We start from the raw sequence: 23,492 nt of genomic DNA on the forward strand, positions 1-23,492 counted from the left end.
TCCCTAATTAACTTGTTGTTATTGTTAATCATAGCTTTCATTAAAGCTAAACCACAGTTGTTTAAAATTTCCACAATTTCTTTATATAAAGTTGAACCCATAACAGTGTCATTTGGAAACTTGTTGAGCCTAAGACCCTTAGACACATGTTTCCTTTTTAGACATTCCACTAAAAACCAGTTATCAAGATTTAAATTTTTAAATTTTAACATAAACTTTTTAAGCAGCTTACATTTATCAGCATAAGAAGTATCTTGTTTTTTATGTCCATGTTCCCGAACCTTGGAAATGCTAAAACTTCGATTAAGCCAGTCGCTGAGATTAATATTGGCATATTTATTCAAAAACGAGCCATCCTCATTGTTCTGTCAAAAACACCTCTCTCACTGGTATTTCCTTCACCATAATTTTGAAAATGTGGTGACCTGTTGTCTTATAGGTTAATTCTACTAGCGTTTCCACTGTTTGTGTGCCTACCCGTAGGTGGCTGTGCATACGGGATGGAAACATCCGCTTCCTGTGAGTTATTGTCCGACTGAGTCTGGTGAGCTCACCAGTAAGAGTTTGTTCATTCCTAGTAACTTGTGAGGCCCCTCGGCTATCGTGTAATTCCATTGCGAAAGACAAAAAACTGATAATTGCACCAAAATGGAAAACGGAGATATAAAACAAACTAGTAACCACAAATATTCTCTGTAGCACAGGATCCAATAAAGGCAGTCCCACAGGCTTAATAATAAATAGTAATAAACGTTGTTTATATATATATATGGGTCTACTTCAGCATGTTGACCGTTCAGAATGCCGACTTTCATATGGCCGACACCATATGATTGACATTCTGAAAGACCAACATCCTGAAATAGCACCAGTTACCTACCTGTAAACACAGTAAAACTGTGTTATGCAGGGGGGCAAGCCCCCCTGCACCCCCCACACCCCCTGCTACTTAAATATTCTCACTCCGAGATCGCACTACAGTGCAGGAAAGGGGACTCTCCCAGTCCCGCACTGTAGCGAGATCTCCGCTATCATTTGTTGGCCTTTCAAATGTTAGCTCATATGGTGTCACCCATATGAGTTTCGAACATTTGAAAGTTCAAACAAATGAAGGGCTCCCATATACATATATATATATATATATATATATATATATATATATATATATATATATATATATAGAGAGAGAGAGAGAGAAAGAGATGTGTGTGTATATATATATATATATATATATATATATATATATATATATATATATATATATATATATATATATATATATATATATATATATATATATATATATATATAAACTATCAGGGTCTCCCCCCTTGGCAGTGCTTTACCTGGTGTGTGTAAGCTGTAGCCCACCCCCCTTCCTGGCCTTTTCCCCATCTAATTACATCTCACAGTCTTGATCACATCTACACTCTTAGTTAGTTCATTCTTTCTGTTAATCTACTCTACGGGTCTCCCTTTGAACTGTTATTGAATACTCGCTAGCTACTAACCTGCTCTCTCTTAAGTGCTTATTGTAACCTCAGCATTCTATTCTTTTCCTTACAGCTCGTCCACTGTACTATTTCCTAGTCCTCTCCTGTTGCGACCACCTGCCTAGTGGACTACCCTCCTTGGAAGCTCCTCAAGCTAAAGTGGAATACCAGTTCCTTCACGGAACCCTATACAGCACCCTCCCTAAGGACTGCTGCATGTATGTACTGTCTATTGCTCCTGTCTACTTAATGAATTTTATTGAGCCACTGGATTCTGGTTTATTGTCCTAGGGTAGGGCTCTGCCTAGAGTCTGCCAGCAGCGTGCCACAGTCCTATCTTTCTTATTTTTCTCCTGCCCACGTTGTTAACCTGTGCCTGCTTTCCTAGTACCTGTTCAGTCTAGAGTAGTAATTCCTATCCAAGGCCACTAGATGGCAGTATAGGATTCTATTGTTTCCCTATTCCCCTACATAGAGAAACTTCCTAAGCTAGGTTCTTGTAACTACTCCTTTGTAGTGTTATTATTCCCATCTGAGGCTTTCTCCTGACCCCTGCTCTCCCAAACCCTCTAATTTTAAGGGACTTTTTCCTACCCAGTCTCTTATACTACAACTAGTCTTCCCTACTTACCCAAAAGCCCTCCCCACTTTGACCCGAATCTAGTAATTCGTTATCTCTCCAATACTTTAACACTGTCTTACCTGCTTAATCTCCCTGTAAGTCTCTCTGTTCTGCCTTATTTACATCATACTACTTTCCTTCTCTACGATAGCTTACCTGACCCTGGGAGTGATCCCAAACACACTGGCTGATTGTTTTTCCTTTTTCAGCTTCTGGCTCTCCTTCTCCTTTGCTCTACCCGCTCCGTTCGCCCTGCGGGCTCACTCCGCTCCCCTACCCTACCCCCAATTCCCACCCACCCCCAGGGGTCCTAGACTTATAGCTCAATAGCCACACCCCCTACTCCATCAACCCATAGCCATACCCCTTTAATTAAGGAATTTTGCAATTCCGCCCACTCACTGATACTCTTATCTGTTCTTCCTCTAAATAACTCCCTCCTTTAAATCAACTACTCACCTTCACTCCCCTTCTTATACCTATTTATTTACTGTCTCTTCATACAAACTTTCTCCCACTATGTATAACCCACACATCTCTAAAAAAACATTCTTCTCTCCTCCTTCCTACTCCTAAACACTCTTCTCTTTGCTTACTCCCTTACCTTCTATAAAAACACAAACTTATTTGAATCTCAACTAGCACTAAAACAAACTACTTTATACTCTCTCCATATCTCTCAACCACACATCAATATAACTTCATTAGCTTCCTACCTCATGCCGCATTACCACAGAGCAACTCATATCAATTATTTTCTAAACAAGAAAGCTTTTTCAATCTCTTCCAAACCTTCCAAATACCTACATAGTCGCCAGAAGCTATTATTCCTACATGGCGACATTCATCCCAATCCCGGCCCAGTGAATCACCAACCTACCTTCCCCATAGTAAATCAAACTAATTCTACAATTCATACCCCCGATCAGAACTCTCTCCAAATAGCCCACCTAAATATTCGCAGCCTAAATAATAAGACAACACAAATGCATGCCCTCCTTGACCTATATTCCTTCGATATCCTTTGTCTAACTGAAACTTGGCTAAAAACAGATACCAAGGATAATGACATACTACCTCCAGGATATAACATCTTTAGACTTGACCGGCACACCAAAAAGGGTGGAGGTGTTGCTATACTATACAAAACTGAACTACTGGTTACCCTACTAGATACAAAACCACCCTTACAAAACAATAGTGAAATCTTAATCACCAAACTACAAATTAACATTAACAAATCCATTTATATCATTTGCTGTTATATTCCCCCAGGTAACAATATTAATACCCTTGAAAACCTACTGCACTGGCTCTCAAACTCCTTCCCTCAGGAAACTATACTTCTAGGTGACTTTAATATTGATTGGAATTCCTGCATCTCCTAAAAACCCACTTCTCACATAAACCTCTATGGCTTTAATCAAACCATTACTGTCCCCACTCAAATTAACAAAACCAGCTCCAAACAAAGCATCCTTGACTGGATTCTAGTCAATAACAGCTCTATGATTTATACTACAGGCACACTGCCTGATAATATCAGTGACCATTTAATCACTTTTATCACCAAAAACAAAACCCCCATCTCCAATAATACTCAAGTTAGAACTACCAGGAACAAAAGCAATTTCAACCAAACTAACTTCTTATTAGAACTCAAAGTATGTAATTGGTCTCCACTAAAATACTTGCATCTAGACGATGCAGTCTCATACTTTAACAATAAATTCCTTCAAATACTCAACCTCCATGCCCCTACTAGATTAATTAAAACCAAAGCAAAGCCTGCTCCTTGGCTAACAAAAGAAACCAAACAAAAAACGTTGCATAGAAATAAAACCTGGGCCAAATGGCGTAGTACTAAAACCCAGCTGACCACCAAACCTTTAAACAACTTAGGAATGCAACAAAGAAACTTATATTCCTTGATAAAAGAAATTATTATTGTAAATTCCAACATACCCAACGCCAAAATCCTCAAAAATTCTGGACAAGTATCAATCAATTACTACATCCAGGCAACTCTAAAACACCCACTCCTTCTAACCTCACTCATAGCACACCTAACCAAATCACTGAAACTTTCAACAAATTTTTCTCAGACACTGTCACCTCTCTTGCTTCAAATTTATCTCCACAGTTCACTCCAACACCTTATAGCCTCAACAAAAATCCCCCCTCTTTCACACTGCAACCAGTTTCAACTGATCTTATCTTTACTCTTCTTACAAAACTCAAACCTTGTACCCCCTCAGCTGATCTCCTCCCAGCTGAATACCTTCAAATTGTGGCCAAAGCAATTGCCCTTCCGGTCTCCATCTTAGTTAATCGAACCATAACTGAAGGCTTTATTCCAACCCTCTGGAAAGTCTCTCATATCATTCCTCTTCACAAGGGTGGTAATTCTATCGAGCTTGCTAACTTTCGACCCATAGCCTTACTTTCTCCATTAGCTAAAATCTTGGAAAGATGCATACATCGTCAACTACTTGACCATCTTCTCAAAAACAACCTATTAGCAGACTGCCAACATAGTTTTAGACCCTATCACAGCACTACTACAGCACTCTTGTCATTCACAGACCATATTAATAAACATTGGAACAACAACCTGCTGTCCTCAGCACTATTCTTAGACCTCTCTAAGGCCTTTGATATGGTCAACCATTCCCTCTTACTAAACATCCTCAAATCATTTGCCTTGGACAGTCAAGCTATCCAGTGGTTTAAATCCTACCTAGATAACCAACAACAAGCAGTCCTTTGGGATAATCAAATATCATCTCTTCTTCCCATCACAATTGGAGTGCCAGAAGGCTCAATACTGGGACCTCTCCTCTTTTCTATTTTTATTAACAAACTAAATATGTCCCTTCCTCAATCCATATGTATACAATATGCCGATGACTCAACTCTGATATGTTCAGCATCCTCCCCAATAACGCTCCAGACCACTACACAACAAGTCTTCACAGCAGCTGAAAACTGGTTCTATCAGCATGGCCTCTTACTAAATCCCAAAAAGACTAAATTATTACTTTTTACCCCATCACAGAAATCTTTAACCTTTACCTTCGATATAATGTCAAACAATGGCACAATAATATCCCCTGACTCAACTACCAAACTTTTAGGTGTCACAATAGACCATAATCTCAACTTTGATGCCCATATTAACTTAACCATCAAGTCAGTCAATAGAAAACTTGGATCTCTCTATAGGCTCAAACCCTTCCTAACTACCTTAGCCAGAAGTACTTTAGCTCAAACACACTTACTCTCTACCCTTCTTTATGCCTCACCGATTTTCACAAACTTATCAAAAGCTAATTTCAATAAATTAGCAGTATCCTATAATAATATTACAAGATTTGCCACAGGAGCCCCTTTTAGAACCCATCATTGCTGTAATCTGAAACAACTAGGCTGGCTGGAACTACAAAATCAAATAAGACTACAGCAACTTACCATCACCCACAAAATCTTCTGTCAACCTTCTAACACCACAATACTTAGTACCCTTATTACTCCTTATAGAAATATATCATCCTTGTGCTCCGCTACAAAGCTACTAGCAGCACCCTATAAATCCAACAACAAAGCTGGAGACTGTTTGTTCACCAACTGTATTGCACCTATCTGGAACAAGCTCCCTCATGAACTCACCACTATTATTTCTCTACCCACTTTCAAGAAGCAGCTAAAAACTCTGCTTAAGTCTCAATGGCTCTGTCCTTGTACTAACCCTGACTAAACTATTATTCCCTCTACCCTTTTCACCCCCTCAAACCTTTTCTAGGTTAGTATAGTATTAGTGTTTGAACCTTCAAAAATCAGCTAAATCCTGTGCTTAATTCTTATTAGCTCTGTCCTTTACAAACCTTGACTAAAACTTTCTGTTCTCTATTTTCTCACCCTTATATTCTCCCTAAAAAAAAAAAAAAAATTTTGCTTGCTGATTCTCAGTATTGTAAAGTATTTTTGCCAGTAATACTTATGAACCAGTTTTTTTTTTCTTTGTATAATATTTCTTATTTGAATGTATAACATACTTGATTTTACTAACCCATTTTTATTGTGGAGCTTTTCTCCCCGGGCCTCTACTGAAAATGGACATGTATCCAGCTAGACTAGCCCGGTCAACAAATGTAAAATAATAATAAAATAAATATATATATATATATATATATATATATATATATATATATATATATATATATATATATATATATTTGGTTTATATCACAACATCGAATCATCATAATTTCAAATCACATAACATCGAACTTGTTACATCGAACAGGGAAAACATCGAAAGGCTGTCAATGGCAGTTTCCAATGGGGACATGACTCATTAAGGGTGTAGGCAAGCCCCCCTGCACCCCCCACACCTCCCGCTACTTAAATATACCAACTCCGAGATTGCGCTACAGTGTAGGAAATGGAAGTGCGATCTCCGAAGTGGTATATTTAAGTGACAGGAGGTGTGGGGGGTGCAGGGGATCTTGCCCCCTGCATGGAACAATTTCTTTTTAATATACACTCCACATGTTGATGCTTTTTTCCATTTCGATGTATTCAGTTCAATGTTATGTGATTTGAAATTATGATGATTCGATGTTGTGATATAAACCCATGTGTATATATATATATATATATATATATATATATATATATATATTTATATATATATATATGTGTGTGTGTGGGTATATGCACGCTCGCATGTGTGTGTGTGTGTGTGTGTGTGTGTGTGTGTGTGTGGTGTGTGTGTGTGTGTGTGTGTGTGTGTGTGTGTGTGTGTGTGTGTGTGTGTGTGTGTGTGTGTGTATAGTGAATAGCAGACGAGTGAGAATAGAGTCTTGAGGAACTCCTTTGAGTTGAGGGGAAGTGTGAGAGTCACAGGAGAAGTTATAGTTAACTATCAAATGTCTGCTTATAAGATATCTGTGGAACCAAGGAATGGCATCAGGTGATGGTGGCCGGTGAAGTATGAGGAAGGAGTAGTAAACAGCTTAATCAAATTGAAAAAAGATAATCGCTGTTAAATGACTTACTGTTGACTAAGTTGATAATGTTTTATTGTTAATTATATATTCATTATATATTCCCTTTACATATGCTTGACAAGTACTTCTGGCTGTATTTTTAAAAATATATTAATAAAAAGAGTTTTCCAAAAAGGAATGGATGGCAAGATAATGAAGGCCCTTGTAGGATGTAGGTTCACAAAGAAGGCAAAGCTGCTGTGAGAAAAAAGGAAACATACTTGATGCAGTCTGCACAATAACAAAATCTGTTTGTGTAGAACAGGTGAAGGGGACATTTTCTGACACTAATCATACCCAGGCAAAGGAAAAGGACAGAGAAAAAGACAGAGGTCTGGGCCCCTGTTGGGGAGGGGGGTTACTTTTCAGATGTCTGGTAAATATCCTAAGAAGCATCACTGAATGGTATTAGCAACTCTTCAAAGTGGTGGATCTGTGAAAGTATATTAAAGATTCGATAAGGAATCACATAGGATATTGTAGCAAGAGAAGAAATAAGATGTACTTGCAGGGCTTAATGTATAGAAGTTACAAGAGTAATATGAGAAAAGGAGGGGGACTAAGTATTTGTGTGAACAAGTAAACATTCTTTGTAAAAATGTGTCTTTTACTGCAGCTTTGTGCATTATTGTGTTATGTGTATTTGATGTTCTTTTTTATTTTATTTTTTTTTTCAACAAAGCCATGACTGAAAAGGGTCCCAGGGGTTATGTTTGCCGAACTGCTAAACAAAATACAAAATGAATAAAATAAAACAGGAATGGGGAAAACAGGCAGTGGCATCAAGGAAGAAAGCAACTGGGGTAATAAAGAGGGATGAAGAATAGACACAATAAATCTTTCAGGTAAGTAGGAGGCTGAAGAAAGACAAGGTAAGAAACTGGGGTCCAGGAGATGGATGACAGGAAGTATGAGGGAGTTGGAAATCAAGCAGAAATACTGAATATGTTTTTTGCAAACAATCATGGAGGAGTTGAAAGCAATTTTGCCAACTTGCAAAAAAGGATAGCATTTAAGGAATGCTAGATGGATTGATGGGAATGCAACCTAGGAAGATGTAAAAAAACTGGGAAGCATGAGAGGAAAAAAAAAATGCATAATGCCATAATGTTATTAAAATAGATGGTAAACATGCTAGGAAAACCACCAGCAAAGCTATACAATGCATCAGTGGTACATACAGATGTATTACAAGACTGAAGGAAGGAAATAACGGCGTCCTCGCATCCCCTAGCAGGTTAGTACACAGAATGAAGGCTACGAGCTGTCAATAAGATTAATCTTCTAGTCCAAGGTTTGACTCCTCCTCCTGTCTTTATTTGGCTGCTTTCTAACTCAGAGCCAGTTACGTAACCAGAAAAGCTTCCTGGGTCATCACTAAAAAGAGGAACTTGTAGCTATTGGGTCACCAAGTTAATAGATTAAAAGAAAGCAGCCAAAGAAAAAATTTAATAAAAAAACTTCAGGCCAGAAAAAAATGGATATTCATTTGTCTGGAAGTCAAGGTGGAGACTATTAGAATGAAAGTGGTAGAGTTTTCACAGAAATACACTAGTAGCTAGTCAGCCTGGGCTTATACTGAAGACGTCTTACCAATAAAATCTGATCTGTTTGACTTTATTATGATTTAGGAAGATACATGAAAGCCAGCTGTTGTGAATCATCCAAACTTCATAAATACATTTTTGCACTCTTTTTTTCTAAATTGTTTGGGATCATCAGCCCCATACTTGGTTATTCTTCCCATTTATTCCCCATAATTGGGTCAGGGATTAACCAGGGGAGGGGATCATTCTGTCAACCACCAGGAGTGGTTCAAGATTTTCTGTTTTTAGTTTATCCTGTCCTTAATAGCAAGCACATAGTGAATTATAGGAGGAAAGCATGCAGCTGGATGATGACAGATGCCATTCCATTAACCCACAAACATCCCGGCAACACACCTGAGGCATAAGTTGTGAACCTCTTGTTTTCCATCAGGAAGTAAGCACTGCCCAGTTTGTTCCAAGTATGTATATATCCCACTATCACCAGCAGAGGCAAGTGAAACATGCCCCTTCACTCCCCCCACCCCCGCATGACTCCTTCTAATCATAGGGCTGCTAGTCACACCCTGGTTCTTTGGGTCACAGTCAGGAATCCATTTCTTGTGCCACAGAGTCAGTCTAATTTAATAAGACATTTAACACTGTGCCACACAACAGGCTGGTAAAGAGGCCAAAGGAGTTGGACTTATGAAGGTGAGATGGCTAGTGAACTGGCTGACATGAAGAAGCCAGACGATGGATGCAAAGAGACAAATGTCAGGGCATTGGACCACAAAGTAACACAGGAATCCGTGCTGCAACCGTCATTGTTTTTCCTATTCATAGCAGACTTCAGTCTAAGTGGAGAGCAGTATCAGCCTGCACATAGACAACATCAAATTTGTAGAATGGTAAGAGAGGAGGTGAGAGTCAAAGATGGCACTAGTGAGGTTTGGGAGTAGCAACCCAGGGCAGAACTACACAATGAATGGAGTACTACTGGAAAAAATAAACAGAAAAGAAAATAAACCTCAGATTAGAATCACTCTAAGGTTGAACCATGCAGGGTAATGTGACAGAACAGTGGTGAAAGCCAGAAGAATGTTGGGATGCTTGGCCAAGCTAGCGGAAACAAGACATGCAGAGAACATTGTTCTCATGTACAGAACACTTGATAAGTCCACATTTCAAACACTGCATGCAGCCCTTTGGACAGTACAGGGGGGTAGCTATCACTGGCTGAGAACGTCTAATAGTAGATCACAAGGATGAAGGGGCTTTAGCAAAAAGAAAGGCCTAATACACTGCCAATGAATGCAAGGAAAATGATAGGGCATATGATATGCGTGCACTGAATTACAAGGAGAAGAGACAGTAACACTTAAGAGAAATGATGCTTAAGAGGAAGGACAGTATGGAGAAGAAGGGCATAGATGGAAAGGGTAAGATTCAGAGTAAAATTAAAGAAGCACTACTTTACTAAAAAGGTAGTAAGGCAAAGATGGATCCAGTTTTAAATATCTGATCAAACTAACATTAATCTAAACAAAAACATAACTAAACTATAGGAATATCAAGTCTTTACATAATCGCCACAAATCTAGTAATAACTGGCCTGTGTGGCTCAGAAGTATAAAGTGATGGAGCCCCAACTATGATCCAGATGGCCTTGGTTCAGTCAGCTACTCTAGTTCTAGAGGATTCAGACTGGAGGGAGGGGAACAATGAGGCTAAATCTTTGTACTGCTTCCTGGGAGGAGGACTGGGGTATATGTGTTCCAGGATGCACACTCCACCTACAATCCCCCAAAAACACCAGTTGCAAGTGTCTGTGTGTAAAGGGTGGAGCTGCAGAGTTAGTGCCACTCATGAAAGTGGGTGACACTGCCCCATTGCACACCCATCCCTTTTCACTTTACAGGCATGGGTAGAGGTACACTGCATGAACCAAAAAGAAAAGATAAAACTGAAGACCACAGACGAAGAATCCACTTAAAACACCAGTTTATTGTACCGTTAGTGCTTCGGCAACCGCCTTCAAGGAGTATAAAACATCACAGAACTTACACAGTTTATATACCCTAATACATCTAACAATTAAACAGCCTCAACCAATTAATAAACATTAAAAAATACTTAATACTGCTTTCTCATCAGATAAGAAGCCTCCAGTTACATTCCACATTCAGACCCTGAGGAAATAAAGTGTCATATTTCAAAATGAAAATACTTTCTTTATATAACAACTTCTTTTTATACAAATCATCAGAAAATACACCCTTCATAATATGTTCTAAGATAGTGGCTTGTAGCCCATTTGGATTAGAATTGTGAACCAGCATAAAATGTTGGCAACATGGCTATCTTCTTTATTATTTATAATATTCCTGACATGCTCCTGCAGTCTAGTTTTAAACTTCCTTTTACTTTCTCCTACATATACAAGGTTACAAGGACATTTCAACGCATAAATAATACCTTCAGTGTTACAGCTATATATATTTTTAACCTCAAATACATGGCCATTTATATACTTAAAAGCTGGAACAATAAAATGACAAACATTGCAATGACCACAGGGTGAAGTTCCTAGTCTCTGCATGGTCCTATACTGAAGTGTCTCAGTGGGATATTTAAATTTATTGTGTACCAAGATATCATTTAAATTCCTACCTCTACGAAATGAAATGCCTAAAGACCTAGACAATAAATGTTTTAGGTCCATTGATCTAATTGGTTCAGTCAGCTACTCTAGTTCTAGAGGATTCAGACTGGAGGGAGGGGAACAATGAGGCTAAATCTTTGTACTGCTTCCTGGGAGGAGGACTGGGGTATATGTGTTCCAGGATGCACACTCCACCTACAATCACCCAAAAACACCAGTTGCAAGTGTCTGTCTGTAAAGGGTGGAGCTGCAGAGTTAGTGCCACTCATGAAAGTGGGTGACACTGCCCCATTGCAAACCCATCCCTTTTCACTTTACAGGCATGGGTAGAGGTACACTGCATGAACCAAAAAGAAAAGATAAAACTGAAGACCACAGACGAAGAATCCACTTAAAACACCAGTTTATTGTACCGCTAGTGCTTCGGCAACCGCCTTCAAGGAGTATAAAACATCACAGAACTTACACAGTTTATATACCCTAATACATCTAACAATTAAACAGCCTCAACCAATTAATAAACATTAAAAAATACTTAATACTGCTTTCTCATCAGATAAGAAGCCTCCAGTTACATTCCACATTCAGACCCTGAGGAAATAAAGTGTCATATTTCAAAATGAAAATACTTTCTTTATATAACAACTTCTTTTTATACAAATCATCAGAAAATACACCCTTCATAATATGTTCTAAGATAGTGGCTTGTAGCCCATTTGGATTAGAATTGTGAACCAGCATAAAATGTTGGCAACATGGCTATCTTCTTTATTATTTATAATATTCCTGACATGCTCCTGCAGTCTAGTTTTAAACTTCCTTTTACTTTCTCCTACATATACAAGGTTACAAGGACATTTCAACGCATAAATAATATCTTCAGTGTTACAGCTATATATATTTTTAACCTCAAATACATGGCCATTTATATACTTAAAAGTTGGAACAATAAAATGACAAACATTGCAATGACCACAGGGTGAAGTTCCTAGTCTCTGCATGGTCCTATACTGAAGTGTCTCAGTGGGATATTTAAATTTATTGTGTACCAAGATATCTTTTAAATTCCTACCTCTACGAAATGAAATGCCTAAAGACCTAGGCAATAAATGTTTTAGGTCCATTGATCTAATTGGTTCAGTCAGCTACTCTAGTTCTAGAGGATTCAGACTGGAGGGAGGGGAACAATGAGGCTAAATCTTTGTACTGCTTCCTGGGAGGAGGACTGGGGTATATGTGTTCCAGGATGCACACTCCACCTACAATCACCCAAAAACACCAGTTGCAAGTGTCTGTAAAGGGTGGAGCTGCAGAGTTAGTGCCACTCATGAAAGTGGGTGACACTACCCCATTGCACACCCATCCCTTTTCACTTTACAGGCATGGGTAGAGGTACAGTAGGATAAGCATAACAAAAATCCCTAATGGCTGCTTGGATGATGGCCACACCATGATCCACTCTTGCCAGGCTAGATGATGAATGGGCACAGTCATGGTGATTGACCAGATTGTCAGCAGGTGTGGGGGATCCAAAAAGGAAAAAAAATAAAATAAGTATATCATCTCTACTGTCATAAGGTATTCCATTCATATAAACTGACCCAACTAGATAAAAGCCCTATTCAGTGGAAACCAAGGCACATAATGTCACCCACAGAAGCCAGTGGGAAATACTACTCAAACATAAAAACACAGAAAAAATGGATAACTGAATTATGGGATGTGGTTCATGTAACATATGCTACATATTATATTGTAGGACTATGGAACTCGGTTCATGACTCATAACTTTGCCACTCATCGTAAGCTAATATCCTAAACATGCAGGGCAATATTTCTTGTACCATTCACCATTCATCATAAAATGTATTTCCTAAACCTACAGTGCAAGATATTTCATATATAACTTACCATTCATCACAAAAGTAATTTTCTAAACCTATAGTGCAAGTTATATCATGTATCATGCATCAGACCATCATATATTCTCTGGCTGATCATATATTAAGTTATGTTGTTATAACATAAGCAATAAAAATAATATATTTATTTCACAAACATGATATTTTTGTCCTTTTAAGTGTAGGGAAAAAAAGAGTAACACAATATTGAAAAATGCAGACTGAGATCCACACAGAAATTGAAATTTGCAGGAAGGATTAAATTAAGGTCAGAATGACCCTATATTGATAAAATGCAACATTTTCCAAATAATCAGTTTAACACTAAAGTATAAATATTATCTCTGTACATTGTAACAAATAAGAAAGCTATAAAACTAAAATGCATACTGTTGTTATGACACTTATCCTAAAACTAATATATATTTTTGCATAATATATAAAGATGTTCTTTCCTTTTTAAATGTGATGTAAAATTGTACTAAAATATTTTTTCATTAAGGTTCAAGATGCCACAGCTCTTTTGTCTTTGAAGATAGGAATAACATTTTGATGTGAGTTACAGATATGCTTCCCAGAGTCATTCTCTAAAAAATTCAAAACCTGTCAAGCCATTCTGAAGATTCAAACCTTTCAACAGATGAAACAAAAACAGTGACTTTGCATTAGAAACAAAGGCTCCTTGGAAAAGATTGGCTTGATACTGCACATCAGCAACAACAAGACTAATTCCTGGAAAACTATTTCTCTATTTTTACCCACAATTTTACTGTTTTTGCCCACACTAAAGTACACAGAATCAACATTTGTCCAAGGCTGATTCCTTAAGGAAGGCCATTAATACGATGTTACATGAAGCACAGAGATATATATTTTTTTGCTACCTGTTGTTCCAGTTGGTGTTTTCCCCCTCTTCTGTCTCTCTGTTATTATGTTGGTGTTAACTGGAAAATGCACTGGCACTAACAGTTTCATGGGTTCCCTTTGTATGTCAAAACAGTGGTGCCACTGGTATTTGTGTGTGCTACAAAAACTTAGGTAGTGAAGGCACAGCATACGAGGAAGCTTCATGTGATGGAAATGAAGTCCCTGAGATGGTAGAGTGCACACTGTGGGGCAGATGAAAGAATGAGGACATCAGAGCAGAAGGCAAACTAGCTCCAATTACAGAAAAGCTTAAATAGAACAGATCATGGATTCTCAGGCACATGTGCAGGAAAGCACAAGATAATTTGGTGATAAAGAATTGGGTGATACAGGAAGAACACAACAGAAGATGACGATGTACTGACAAAAGCTGGATGGACTTATGAGAGAAGACCTGGGACAGTAAGACATCACTGTCATAGAAGGTACAAGAGTGGCACTAAACTGAGAATGGTGGTGACAGTTGGCTACACATCCCTGCCCCATGTAGAAAATGAGGGAAAAAGGGGGTTGATGGTGATGATGGTGTGGGGCTTTTAATGTATAACTGCAAGTTCTACAATTCAGTATTACAATTCTACAACTGCACGGAATTTTTTTTTTTTTTTTGAGTTTCAGGACTTATATTTCAGACTGTCAGTATTCTGATATGGCACCTTTCAGTGAGCAAGCATGCAGTTGTTTTGATGTAGGACACAACATGAAAGATAAGCAACAGAATAGAAGGTCGGACAGTGTTTTTTAAAATTCTGCTTACTTTCAGCTGTAACCTTTGACCTAGCTGTGGGAAATGTGTCAAACCATGTTAAAAACATTTTAGAAAGCTAATGCTATCATTGCTTATAACCACAGTTGTTAAATTGTCATAGTTGTCAAGTATTTTTCCTAGGCATTTTTATAAATTCATAGCTGTGTTATGTGCTGGATTCTTTTTAGATAAAGCATACATATCTGTTAATCAGATATGAGTGAATGCAGATTTAAATGTTAGTGAATTAGGACACATAAACTTCAACCTATTTTAAAATTAAAACTGCCATAGCAAAGAGAATGCTTTTCGAATACAATATGTCCATTTGCATTACAGAATAGAGCACTGTTTTAGGAGAGGTTTACCTGGTAGGTTTTCACTACAACACAGTCCTTCCCCATTTTCCACTTCACAGCTTCTGTTGGGGCAGTCTGATCCAACACAAGGATCCTCAATCACTCCTGCTAAAAAGAAGAACAATGGAAAACCACATGAATGCTTAAGTACTGCTATCTTTTTTCCTACCATATATCACGTTTTGATACAGGAAGGGTTTATTTACAAGAATATATGGCTCGAGAATATCTCATGATTATTTAAGCATGCAAGAAATATAGTATTAAAATTATATTTTAGACATCTACAATATGAAAACATATATATATATATATATATATATATATATATATATATATATATATATATATATATATATATATGCACACACACACACACACACACGAGTCTATTTAAAATGCTCAGCTGACCCCCAAATGTTGATATTTCTAATGTTAAACAAAAAATGTTGATAATGCAAATGTTTGCACATTAGTAAGAACACATTGTTTTCTGCAGGTGGGAAGCATTTTTCCAGTGCCCCCCACACCCCCTGCTAATTGTATATACTAAATCCGGGATTGGTGCGCCTTGTTTGCTGTGGCATAGACTGGATTCGGGCCTGCTGGATCTAGCTTTGTTTGTGTAACTTGAGCACTAATCCAGACATTCTCTAAAGTATTCAATTGTATTTATTACTGCTTGGTTGTAACTTGATTAAAGTGTAGCTATCATTCTTAGTCTTTTGGATTAAGCACTTGGGCTTCGGACCAGTTGTTTTACATTAGGAAGGTTTGTGGCAAGCACTGTGGTGGCAGGACAGGTAGCTTTCATCCTTCTAAGTTGGGAACTGCTGATTGAGAGCCCAGTGTCCAAGGGTATTAGTTCTGGTTTAGGCACTTGGGCTTCAGGCCAGTTATTTTACATTAAGAAGGTTCGTGGTCTGCACTCTTGTGGGAGAAGAGGCTGGACTCTGCCCTTCTGAGCTGGGAATTTCTGGTTGAGGGTTTATAGTGCCTGAATATTTGAACTGTATCTTACTGAAATTGGTACACCTTGTTTGCTCTAGCATAGACTAGATCCAGGCCTGCTGAATCTAGCTTTGTTTATATGCTTGTTGTTTGTTTGCTTGTTATTTCCCTGGAAGCTAATTCCACCTAATACGCGGCTTCTCAGTGCTTCTGTGGATCACTAGTGATATCTGCATTGCTTACTGTACTAGTTCCTTGTTTCACTTGAAAGAAAGTTACTGTTTGTCGTTTTTGCATTTAGTTACTTGTAACACATTGCACTCAAGTTACCTGGCACTTGCTCACTAAAACAATTATATAAGTCAGCACTAAAAATTAAAAGCACTACACCCTCACTCCCCACTGGCCCTTGTTTTCAATTATTAAGGAATTCCCAATATCATTCTAGCATGTCCAAAGGTCAGTTGTCAATCTCCTCTCCGGTCCAGCTGGTGAATCTGGGAATCTTGAGGCAATGTTATAACTGCCTCATGTACACAGACAACCCTCTCCTCCTCCCACATAACACAAATACTTGCGAGAGATGCAGCTATTTAGCCAAACTGGAGGTTGAGCTCTCTCAACTCAGGACTGGCAAGACCAGACAGGAGGAGAAGGCAACTACACACACCACAAAACCAGCCTCACATAATGCTACCACACCACTGAATCAAACACATAAACACACAAAGACATGCTCGGAGGCTCTGAGTAAAAATTTACCTAAACAGCAGAGGCCTCCAAAGCAAACACCCAAACAACTGCTACCTCAAGACACCCCACAAGCAACACATAAACCACAAAAGCAGTGTGCAAAGCAGTCACAGCCCTTAAGGCCAAATACAACACCAAACATACTTGTCATAGGTGACTCCATAATCAGACACACTGATGTCCCACTCACCAGGCTGAACAAGGAGAGGGTCACAGTAAGCTGCCTATCGGGTGCTAGAATCTGCCACATAACACAAGCACTCTGGTCACTCCACGGCAAGTACAAATATGACACAGTCATTGTCCATGCTGGTGTGAACGACCTGAGACGTACCTCCCTGGACTACATGAAAAGAGACATAGAGGAGCTCTCTGATTATGTAGCCCAGGCAGGTATGACCCTGACCCTGAGCAGTATCCTTCCTTCACCAAGAATGATGCCACAATATAGAGACAAGATGATCAGGTTTAACAATTGGCTTAATGTCTGGTGTCATTCAAAGGGGATCCAGTGTCTGTCTGCCTGGGATGACATGCTTGACAAGCCACGCTGCTTCAAGGGACGGCTTGCACCTGTCACCCTGGGATTCCGGATATTGGCTAAGGCTCTTGCCACCCCCATAGTGCCTTTTTTAGGCAAGGCTCAAATTCTAAACCTACCACCCTAGAAAACAAAAATGGGAAGAAACTGAGGGTAATGCTGCTCAATGCCAGAAGTCTAAATCTCAAAATGCACGCACTCGAGGCCCTTCTCAGTATGGAGAACATCGATGTCTGTGCTGTAACTGAAACCTGGTTCAAGGCTCCTGAGAGCACCCCGGCACTATTAGGTTTTACCTCATATCATGAGTTCCAGCCCCAAAACCCGGACCACACCACAAAAGGAGGGGGTGTATCCATATTCATAAAGGATACCCACACCTCCAGGTTGGTGGCAATGCACGAAGCTTCGGGAACCATCCAGGTGCAACTAACCATAAGCAAAACTGCTCTACAAATTGTAGCATGCTACAGGCCACCCTCTCAAACTCAGGAACCCCACACAGCCTTCCTGAAGACACTGGAGGGTATAAATGTATCTCCAAACACCATCATATTGGGTGACTTCAACTACCCGAATATAGACTGGGAACATTACTCAAGCCCTAACTTTCTAGCCCAACGGTTCCTGGAGTTCATAAATTCAAATGCCATGGAACAGCTAGTCACTGTTCCCACAAGAGGAGAAAATATACTAGATCTCATTATCACAAACATGGGGACAAAATGCTCCACACCGGAAGTATATCCCTCATTGGTGAGATCTGATCATAAACTAATCTCACTGGAAATCCACATCCCGCCCCCACCCCAAACAAAAAAGACCACAGTGAAGAACTTCTCTAAAGCAAACTTCACACTACTCAAGACTGGTGTGGTATCCTTCAAGGCCCCTGAGCCAGTGGAAACCACAACCCAAGCTGCGGAAGCCCTTACAAATGCTTTCTATGAACACCTCCAGGACTGCATGGATCAGGCAATCCCAAATAAAACCAAGACTCTTTCCACAAAGGGCAAACGTCCAGTCTGGCGGACCCCAGCCATTAACAAACTGTACAATAAGAGGAGAAAGCTATTACATGATAGAACAAAATCCATAAAAGGGAAGTCACCCCTGATCATTATTAGTAAAAAATACGAGCACTCATAAAATCAACTAAGGCCAATTTTGAGAGAAAAATTGCCATGGATTCAAAGGACAATCATAAGGCCTTTTTCAGCTATGTTAGGAACCTGGGTGGAAACTCCCAGATATGCTCAGAATTAGTCCAAAATGATACAAAAATCACTGAACCCACAGACATTGCCAACATACTGGCAGACAGGTTCAGTGCAAACTTCACCCCTTCTCCCCTAAAGGAGAGATAACTATCCCAGCAGAGTGTAGCCTCCCAGACATCTCAAATGCGCAGGTGAAAGCTGCTCTCTCTAAAGCTAAAAACACAGCATCAATGGGACCGGATGGTGTCCCCGGCTGTGTGCTACACGAGCTAAATGAGGAATTAAACCCGCACATAAGGCAGCTGTTTAATCTCAGCCTTACCACAGGATACGTGCCCAAGGAGTGGCGTACGGCAACTGTGGTCCCACTCCACAAAGGAGGTGCCTCTACGGACCCTGGTAATTACCGCCCCATAAGCTTAACAAGTCTAGTCTGCAAAGCTATGGAGAGGATCATAATGGAGCTCATAAACAAAGATATAGGGGACTTGCAGACATTGGACCCGACCCAGTTTGGCTTCGTCAAGGGCAGATCAAGCCTTTTGAACTTGGTCGACTTCTTCGAAACAGTCACCAAGGCCATTGATGAGGGAAAGGCAGTCCATACAGCCTACCTTGACGTTGCAAAGGCCTTCAACACAATACCCCACTCGGGTATTGTAGAAAAACTTACCAGCTTAAATGTAAACCCATATGTCAAAAGATGGGTTGCAAACTGGCTTAAGGACAGAACCCACAGGGTTAGAGTTGCTGGCGCTATGTCAGACTCCAAGCCGGTCACAAGTGGTGTCCCACAGGGCTCGGTCCTTGGCCCCCTATTGTTCGGCATCTACTTCTCAGAAGTACAGGCCAACATGGGAGGACTTTGGCTGACAAAGTTTGCAGACGACTGCAAACTGGGCGCCATAGTGGAAAGTGCATCGGACACGGATATCCTTCAGAAGGGACTCACGGAAACAGATAGCTGGTGCCAGAGTCATAGCCTGAAGTTAAACGCCAAAAAATGTATAGTCATACCCTTCGGGAAAAACAAGGTAACCCCAAGCTACCATACAGGTGGCAATCCACTAAGCACAGAAGAGGCTATTAGGGACCTGGGGACCCAGGTTGACAGTGGCCTTTCTTTTAACACTCACGTTGCTAAAGTGGTTAGAAAGACCTTCTACATTGCCCACCTGATCATGAAGGGATTCACATCCAGATCTAGTGAGGTCATTGTTCCCCTGTACTCTTCACTTATCAGACCAATGATCGAGTACAATGCCCCATTCGGGATGTATCTCACCCAACATCTGCAGCAATTGGAGAGACCCCAAAAGTTCCTCACCAAAAGGATAAAGGGACTCCAAAATCTGTCATATGCTGCCAGATTGAAGAAACTCCAGCTCTATTCAGTTGCATACCGTCTGCTCAGAGGTGACATGTGCCTGACATACAAGGCCATGTCCAACCCGGAATTAATGGACATGCTCCACCTCAAAAAATCCAAATCCACCAAAACCACTAGAGCAAGCGACTTAAACCTTAGCACGGATATAAATAGAACGTGCTGGAGGGATAGATTTATCACTCAGAGACTCCCTATGCTGTGGAATAAAATCCCGGTCCATGTGAGGCAGAGCACCTCGCTGGCTCTGTTCAAGAGAAATCTTGACCTGTGGATGGGAGATCGTAGGTTTATCCCAGGAATCATCTCTGTGTCACTGCTGGACAGAGGCACAACAAACTAATGGGCACAGTATTTTTTCATATAAGGGGTGGCGTAAGCCACAAAAATTTGGGCTAGGCTTATAAATGCCTTAGGGCAGATAGCCTAGTATAAACCTATGAACCTATGAACAATTTCAGGGAAAGGGCATATCTTGCAGGCCTGTTGACTATCTACCTAGGCAAACAAATGGTGACTAAAACTGTACTTTTTTTCTGTATACATTTAGTGAATGCTGCATTTCATGAGTGACTATAAAAGATGTCATTATTGGCCCCTGTCATTTTAAACTAGTATAGATCTGGATTATTTCATGAGTAAGCATTTTAAACTTTTAAGCATCCTTGATATCAAGTCTCTACATTTCTAAAACTGAAACTGATTTTTATTTTGGCAACCTCATGTACCTTGAAGGCTGACATGCCTATTGTATACAATGAAAGTTCTCAGTTGTATACTGCCCCTTTAAAATATCTGAGATATCTGATTATCTTAATAATTCAAACATCCTTAGTTGTATATTCCAGTTTAAACCTGTGTGACTTTAATTAATGTAACTTGAAAAATGTCATCATAAAAGTCTGCTTACAGCAATTTTCCCTCTCAATCCACTTAGTGCTTAGAATTCCAAAGGATCGGCACGCCTCTCCATATGCAGCAAGGGAAGCACAGAGCTGAATTCTCTCATTGTTATAGCAACCATCTAGGTAACATGACTCATAAAATGGAATTGGATCAAGTAGTCCATAGCAAGGCTGGAAAAATCCTTTCATGTCCGTCAGTTTTTGACAGTACCCGTCACTCTGAAATCTCTGGATCTGGAAATTGTTGCAGGTTTGAATTAAACTGGCGTAATACATTTCATCACAGCTGGAAAAATAAACATAATCCTTGGTTAGTAAAACCCACTGCAAAGTGCACAATAGGTTTTATTGGTTTAAAACAATCCATCCATCCACAGCCTCTTTTTCCCATTTTTGCACATGGGGTCGGGATGTCACTTCAGCAGTGACAATCATCTTGAGACAAGGTTTAATAATATGGTTTCAAAACATATTGTGAAGGCTCATGGTGGTGGCTTGGGGACATCCAATGAAACAAAAAGCATATGGCTTTTGCTGAAATCAGAATGGAAGAACATAACACAAATGAAGCAGTATAAACTAACCATTATTCATTCATGCATTAAAGTACACTATTTAGAATTCAATTGAAAAAATAGATGAAGCTTGCACATACACATTAACTTGAATTAACACAAATTAAAAAATACAGATTTAGTTAGGGTAGAAATCCATAAATTTTACAGTTTAAGAAAAATACCATAATAACTTTACAATAATAAAATGTTACAAGTTTTTGTGGTCCACACAGCAGATAACAACATGAGATTATACCTTAAAAATGTAAAAACAGAAACATGCAAGGAAGTAGAGAGACAAAAGATAAACATGTTAATGTTGTAGTGTACTCCATGCTATCAAATGTAAAATGGTAAGCTGTAATTATAAGATGGAGATCATTAATATATTTGTAAAAATGTCACTTGCAAAATATTTATATTAGGAGAATATTGTTGAGAAATAAAAAAATATAGAATTAAATTCACTTAAACTAAGCATATAGACATTTTTGGCCATCAGTCAGAGATGGGAGAATTGCAGAAGGGAGATTAAAAAAGACTTCTTGGGATTATGACGGAGTAAATACAGGAAGAAGGACATGTAGAAAAAAAAAGTAGGGAATAGAATTTAAGTGGTATTCTAAAAATATAACAAATAGGAAAGACAAATCTGGAAAACAACAGTTTAGTAAAAAACAAAAAAAAATCTAACATTCATGGAAGAAATTAAGGTCCATAGTTACAGAAAGTGAAATAGACATTTTATTGGCAGAGGCAAAAAAGAATATTTTGAAACTTAAGATATTTAATATATCAGCTACGAGAGACAAATCATGGTACTTCAAGTGAAGAGTTGTCTCCATTGGCTGCTCAGTATAAATAGATAAATATCACGGAAGTTGCATAGTTTTTTTGCTGTTGTTTCCAGTCTGCATGCTGTCCATCAGCTGACTGCAATTTATTACCCCATTTGTTCCCCTGCGAGTCACAGGCATACATGGGCCTTTCATTCCCTGACAACCAACAGTTGACTGCAGAGCTGCCATGCTGGAAGTCATCAAGGCTTTTTCTTGATGTGGCCCCATCTGTGCCCCTGGTGCCTGACATGAATGTCCACATCACCACAGTAGGCTTAGTTATGCCTTTCCCCAGTGTCTGTTTGCTTTAACACACATGCTGCAGAGGACTGGCATTGTTGGCTTGGCTGGACCAAGCTCAAGTCCCAGTCTATGGTTCTATTTATTGCCTGCATGGTGGCAATCATCTAACCAGAAACATTACCCCCCCCCCCACATGATGGGTGACTCAGTATTGGCAGCTCACTGCCATTCTTCCCCATCTAGCTTTTCCAGTGCCCAAGTCACTAATCAAACTCAGGTTTTCAGGGGCATGGTCCAGGCTTCATCCATAGATAAAAGGTTCAGAGGTAAATACGAAGATATTAGTCCGTATACTATTACAATCCTAGCCAATAGCTAGAGGTCATACTTAAACCCTGTACTTTGTATCTGTGAGGTAAAGACCTTAACCATTGTACCAAACCTTCTGTCCAGTTTTAAGGCAAGTTTGACGGCAATAATATAGCAAAGTGTTGTGAGTTTATTGATGGCTATACATATGGATAAAATGGAAGAAGTAATTTTAGTAGAATAAATAAAAGGTGAATATGATCATGTGAGAACAACATGGCCAATAAGATTGTGACGACCATGCCCTGGCTCAGCAATCAAGGAGCCTCAATCCTCACCACTAACACCAGGGAGGTCATCTCATAGAAGAGAAAAGGATAACTAATACACACAGTAAAGTACAATTTCCCTTAAGTGCACACACAGAGATCACAGTCAGTCTGGGGCTGGTTGCTCCCTTGCTCACCAGGTCCCCAATAAGACTCCCCCTGGTAC

At 39.4% G+C, this 23,492-nt stretch overlaps 1 protein-coding gene across 1 annotated transcript in view; it reads right to left on the reverse strand.

Moving 5' to 3' along the window:
* Positions 1 to 23,492, reverse strand: part of TECTA (tectorin alpha) — a 623,032-nt gene that overhangs the window by 82,830 nt on the left and 516,710 nt on the right. The window contains exons 17-18 of the mRNA XM_044075148.1: positions 21,055 to 21,335; positions 15,302 to 15,400 (exon numbers count right to left, since the gene is read on the reverse strand). Coding sequence (XP_043931083.1) covers positions 15,302 to 15,400; positions 21,055 to 21,335 — 380 coding nt within the window. The remainder of the gene's footprint in view (positions 1 to 15,301; positions 15,401 to 21,054; positions 21,336 to 23,492) is intronic.

Source organism: Protopterus annectens, chromosome 6.part0, assembly GCF_019279795.1.
Source record: "Protopterus annectens isolate FY-2018-M chromosome 6.part0, PAN1.0, whole genome shotgun sequence".
NCBI lineage: Eukaryota > Metazoa > Chordata > Ceratodontiformes > Protopteridae > Protopterus > Protopterus annectens.